The 6,156-nt window shown below is 38.2% G+C and overlaps 1 protein-coding gene across 4 annotated transcripts; it reads right to left on the bottom strand.

Annotated features, from left to right (window-relative positions):
• Positions 1-1,083: 1,083 nt before the first annotated feature.
• LOC141816186 (uncharacterized) lies at positions 1,084-4,939 on the bottom strand. 4 transcript variants are annotated; one of them, XR_012600658.1, is made up of 7 exons: positions 4,571-4,939; positions 4,222-4,239; positions 3,953-4,137; positions 3,770-3,860; positions 2,959-3,028; positions 2,115-2,371; positions 1,084-1,183 (listed from the first exon to the last, which is right to left on the bottom strand). XR_012600658.1 is itself a non-coding variant. In XM_074704026.1 (4 exons), exons 1-3 carry the CDS (start codon positions 4,920-4,922, stop codon positions 3,953-3,955), a joined length of 555 nt encoding a protein of 184 aa, XP_074560127.1. In that variant the 5' UTR covers positions 4,923-4,939; the 3' UTR covers positions 2,822-3,028. The 4 variants fall into 4 exon arrangements, 1 of the variants encoding a protein (XP_074560127.1); XR_012600662.1 differs by lacking the exon at positions 3,770-3,860; XR_012600661.1 differs by lacking the exons at positions 1,084-1,183; positions 2,115-2,371 and having other exon boundaries at positions 2,822-3,028.
• Positions 4,940-6,156: the final 1,217 nt, after the last annotated feature.

Genomic DNA, 6,156 nt, shown 5'->3' on the forward strand with positions numbered 1-6,156 from the left:
CCTCTGAAAATGATAGTAAGAAACAAAAAACAAGAATAAGCAAAATACAGTATTATTTACCAAAGTAGGGCCATCTATTGTTTTATAAAGAACTATCTAACTATTCATGAAAATAAATATACAAAGATTGTTCAAAACGTGCCCCTCCATATTTTTCCCACAACAACATTAATTGCACAAATATTATTTTGATGTAAAATCTCGTAATACAATGATTTGTGACCATATCTGTACAACCAGATATATATATATATACAAAGAGAGAGAGAGAGAGTCCAGCACATTGAACCCAATGTCAAAGAAGCTGCTTATAGCTCAAAACGATAAGCTCAAATCAGGGAATGAGAAAATTCTATCACATTGAGCATGTAGACAGGACATAAAAATAATTGTCAATTAAATTTGCCTCAAAGCAGGACATAACAAATGCCTCAATCAAACAAAATTGAATTACAACTCTAATTGGAAAACTTTGACAGTGCCATCTCCATCTACATTAAATCATGATGAAGGATGGAAAAATCACCAAAAGAGTTTTACAGCCTACAACATCCAAAAGTCATGTTAGTCCCAGCTACTTGACGCCAGCTATATGGATCTTTTCACTCAACTGAGCTCTATGGAATGCTATATCACTTGAATTACTCAGTATTCTTAAAATACCTTTAATTCCAATAACCAAAATTTTTCATGACCTATATCTACCACTCAAATGAACATCTCTGATGAATTCACCTTGCTAACTACAGCTAGTGATTGTATTTGGAAAATAATCATATCACCTATTTTCCCTCATTTCATCATCTAACAAAAATTTATAAATAAACTATAGAAATCAATACATCCTGCCATCTTAAATTCTAAGTGGAAAACATATCTCAAGATTGTCAGCACAAGACTACCATTCAATTTTTGCATAAGGACATCATTGCAATCCTTATAATATAAATTTGTGAAAGATACCTCTATAGGCAAGGGCGAATGCTACAGTTCACATAGTAAAGAAAGCTAGATCCACCTAAATTAGTTAATATAGAAGCAGCAACCGCTCAAGAATTTTGTTGCTAGTTGACTTACAGCTCAACATGCGGTCAATGAAGGATGAAGATTTATCCTGCTGCAGTAAGGAAAGTAGATAGGAAGGTTATGATTCTTGCTTGAAATTTTCTCAACTCTGGCATACCTAGATTCTCTCAAACAAGCAAATAATGCAGATTACACTAGTTTTAAATAAACACAAAAAACATAGGCAGCTATAAAAAGGAATATCAAAGTACAACGATGAAATTCAAGAGTCTCGAGCAAGACAATTCATCACATGTTAACAATTTTAAAATAGCCAATCAGATCTTTGAAAATCAGATCCCATTCAATTTGACATAATTCAGGAGTTTTATGTTTGTCTACATTAGATCTTGCCGAATGGGAAAATTTAGAAATTAAAAAGTCAAATTTTGTTCAGATAAGTGTAATTCATGATCCTCTCCTCAAATCATAGATATGCGCCAAAGATTGTCTAAACGAGAGATTGAATTCCACAGGATCAGATCTCATTCAAAACTATAATTCAAAAATGCACCCACAGTGATGCCAATCATTCATATCCTTTACTAAGCAAGCACAAATAAAACGGTTAGAAACATTTTGAATCAGTTAATACAAATTACATGAAGATCAGAGAGCATAATTCAAAATTACATCCACAGTGATGCCAATCGTTCATATCCTATACTATGCAAGCACAAAGAAACGGTGATGAGCATTTTGAAACAGTTAATGCAAAGTACATGAAAAAAGTAAACATTTAAAGGCTAATTTATAGTGAAAAAAAAAGATCAGCAGACCCAATTGAATATTAAAAGATATTGATCACATAGCGATCAAGTAAAATATTACCCAATAAATCATAAAAAAGAATAGTAGACGATAAATCAGCTGGTAAAGTACCAAAAAGCTGAAGTCGGTTCAAACACGTTAAATCTGACCATAGTCACATGAAAAACAAAACCTCCAATCACAAATCTGCAAAACACAGCATAAATCCGCTAAAAGCAGATAAACTTTCATACGCACGCTAGCTCTCGAAAAAAAATTGATGAAAAAGACGAACCTACTTCGTCACTTCCAGAGGCGGCGACGGCAGAACGCCGAACTTGGACGAGACAGAGAAGGCGAAAGGAGTCTTTGGGATCACTTACGTCCTTCGAAGGAAGGAGGAGATCAGCACCTGGAGATCTCGAAACCGATCGGAAAAGGATGGCGGCGGAGCGAGCTGGCCGCGTCGTAGCGGCGGGATGGGGAAACCCTAGGAAACGAGTGGGGCACTGGAAAAGCGACGCAGGAAACTTGTGTACACGCCACTCCCCGCTGCCTGCGACGCTGGAGTTTTTAGTAATTTGCCTTTCGCCTTCTTTTCGCATTTACAAATTATAATGGGAAGCAAATCAGAAAGACACCTCCATTTTTTTAATTATTATAAAAACAGCATTATGAATTTGCGTTCTGCCCAATATGCCCTTCGAGTTCGTCCCTATAAATCCCTAATCAGTAATTTGAATAATGCGAGGAGTGAAAGATAATTTTTACTGTGATAAAATAAGCATCGACACTCTTTTTTTCACTTTTAGAAATAAATAGTTTTAAATGATTTATTTTGTTTTCTATGGTTTGACTATTTCAGAAGTCAAATGCATACATTTTATGTTGTTTTCATGTGCTGTTGTTTTTAAATTCTGTCTCTCTATTATTTTATAATAAATAAATAACGAAAAGGATGAATAATTTATTTTTTTATAAATAAATATTGAAAAAAAAATTCACACAAAAAAAAATCTCTAATTTTTATTTCAGTCCTCCCAAATAAACAAGAGGTATGAAGAAAAAAACAGATCATAATTTTCCTTTTCTTCTATATTTAGGTGTCTGAGAAAGAACATGACTTTGAACATAGGAATCTACCTTACAAAGTGAGCATCCAATCTATGAATTCAGGACCACCTTTTAATCTGACTCGAGAATCAGACAGTCACTGCAAGAAATGAATGTGACCCATTATTGAATCATGTTGATATTGTGAATGCCTTATGAAATGAATGCCAAGTAGAGAAGCAATGTTAAAGTGCAAAAGAAGAAACATCAGGTCATTATTAGTGTTTCTATCTACTGTACGAGAAATATAACTTAAAGCTCAAGTCTACATGACAATCAATTCTTGGTACAAGAGAAAACTACTTCAATGCAATGGAGCTGAAGACATTCCCAACAGCTAGACTATTGCAATTAAAGTCTCTCTCACGGGGAGCCATAGATTACAGGTAGATACAAACAAAACAGATTTAATAGAACATATGCAACAAGACATTTAGTCTTTAGATAACATTCTGATGGCTTATAGATGTGTACTTCTACATATGCAGTTAAAGAGTGTCTCACGGGGAGCCATAGATTACAGGTAGATACAAACAAAACAGATTTAATAGAACATATGCAACAAGGCATTTAGTCTGATAGCTCATAGATGTGTTGAAAGAATTGTATTGCATGACAACTACCTGAATTATTTGGATAGAGATAAATAATCATGTGCATGGTGACAACTTTGGTAGTAATGATAGATTTGAAAATTAAAATGCAACATGACTATAACAACTTGTTAAAACTAAAACTTAACCAAAAAATTTAAAAAGAAAGACAAATATCAATCAACTGCTCTGCAAGAGACCAGGAAGAATAGAATTTCGAGAGTTGATGGTGACACAAAAGAAGAAACCTTGATGTGGATTCAGTCAATTGGGAGGTGGAGCAACCATCCATGGTGTGATTGGGAAGAAGAATGAATCTTGATGCACTGAGACTCAGAGCTGACATTGAATGAGAAGTTTTTTAATGAATCTTTATACACTATTTCGCCAATCTTACACAGTACATAGATCATTTGAGACATGGTGCTCACCTATACAGAACTTTTCTCTTTAACATCCGAAACAACTGGAGGTGTGTTTTTCTTTGCATCCTTCACTTTCCTCAATGCTTCCCTCAAGCCCAAAACAATAAACAAGTTTGTGAGAGTAAGCAATGACTCCGCACCACCGTGCAACCAATCAACATTTGACAATGAGGTTCCATAATGCACCTTCGCTGATGTAAGACATTATTAGTTTTAGATCAGAACTAACTTGAATTAAATCTTGAATCAGAAAGATAGGAGAGTAGAGAAATTACCATATATTCCAGCCGGTACTTATTTTTTCAAGATGGATCATATGCATCCAATAAAGAACACAAGTTAGATGTACTAATTAACAATGTCTGATAATCCATTCAAAATGCTTCAATGTACTTTGTCTTCATCTGAGGTAAAATATGATGATGATGATGATAACCCTACCAGTGCTAAGAAAATAAAGGCATAAACTAGCAAGCATATGATGCAGAGAGTATAAAAGATTCAAATTTCCACCGAAATATAATTGTGACCTACGAAGAGTCCAATATGGATCAAAATAGCCTGAAATTTCACAATTATGAGGTAAAGCAATAAGGTACTACGCAGTAAAAAAAGATTCCGTACTAGTGGCTCCAACGAAAGCGAGCAAGAAATAGAAGCCGAAAAGGGTGAGTTTGGGCGCGGTGTTGGATTTGGTGATGTAATAGAGGAAGCCCAAGTAGGGGAAGAGGGATACGGCGAAGAGCTGGGAGGCGACGCTCTGGGAGTCGAGAGTGGGAGCCCATGGGTCGACCGGCAAGAGCCCGCACCGGGCACGGAAGCCGGCGGTGCTGCGGGTCACACGGCCGCCGCCAGGCCGCCGCTTGTTGCAGGAGAAAAGTTGATGTAGAGCAGAAGAAGGTGGGCACCGTGAGGTGGGAAGAGGCGGCCGGGCAGAGAGAAGGTTGAGGCAGCGGCCGGCGACGGCGGTGGTCATCTCGATCTGGGAACTGGGAAGCGTGAACGGCAAAACAAGCACTGGATTAACTATTTTTTATTATCCACATCTTTTTAAAATTTTCATTAAAAAATGGGTACCGGATCCGGGCATGGATCAACCGAGCCCGTGCCCGGACTGGGACCCTTAACCTTAACCCGACCCGATAACGCATTTAACCACAACGTTCCTCTAATGAAACACAATAGAGAAGAAGGATCCAGAACCCGCCAGAGATGGCTCTAATTTAACCACAACGGAAAGAACGAACCGAGCGCGACGGCGGCGCCACCGTCGGATCCGCTGGGTCCGCCGGAGGAGGCGTGGGCGAGAACGGCGAAGTGGCCCAACCCGCCGGACCCGCGCAACCCGGACCCCGCTGTGCTCCGCGAGCATTGGCAGTACGCCACCCGCAGGTTCAGCCGCTGGTCCACGCGCGCCTGGGGCGCCGCCTTCCTCGCCGGCCTTTCCCTCTTCGCCGCCGGATGGATGGTGAAGGGCGCCAACCCCGTACTCGACCCCTCCGCCTCCGCCGCCGCTGACCGCACGCCGTCGACGCCCTCTTCCGATCGTGCTTAGGGTTCCGTTGTCTGTCTAAGGGCCTGTATGTATAGCAACTCTGTATGAGAAGCTAAATAAAGAAGAGCTTTTATATGATCAAAATCTTCTACAAATTCTAGAAATTTGTAAGTTCATTTTTTTGAAAATTTCCAATTTTGAAGGTGCAAATTGATTTGCAAATCATTTGCACTTCGAAAATTAACACACTTTGATTGGGTGGAAGATTTTTTTTTAATGATTTTCATCAAAATAAACTTTTTTAAAAAAAATAATCAAATAATATCAGCTTAGAGTTTTTGCACAAAACCCACGTGAAAGAAGACAGGCTAAGAAAGAGAACTCCCACGATACTAACCATCTAAGAATACATAAACAAAAAATTCTATAATAAGGATCTATTGAACACCGTCTTAATCGCAATAATAATTTTATCATTATATTATTATATTAAGACTCCCTTTACTTATTAAAAAATATATATATATTGTTCATGTTGAGATCATTTTTCGGATGAGTCATTGATCACTTGGCTTGTAGATTGACGGTCAAGTGGCATCCACATGCAGCGAAGGATGAGGATGATGAACTCTGATATGCTGTCAAACTCTGCACAATAAGAGGAAGAAGAGGGTGAGAACGGAGGTCAAAAGTGCCCTAGCTCAACCGTTCCGAC

Source organism: Curcuma longa, chromosome 2 (genome assembly GCF_044706935.1).
Source record: "Curcuma longa cultivar G26 ecotype Majalengka, Jawa Barat chromosome 2, ITB_CL_G26_1.1, whole genome shotgun sequence".
NCBI classification, from domain to species: Eukaryota; Viridiplantae; Streptophyta; class Magnoliopsida; order Zingiberales; family Zingiberaceae; genus Curcuma; species Curcuma longa.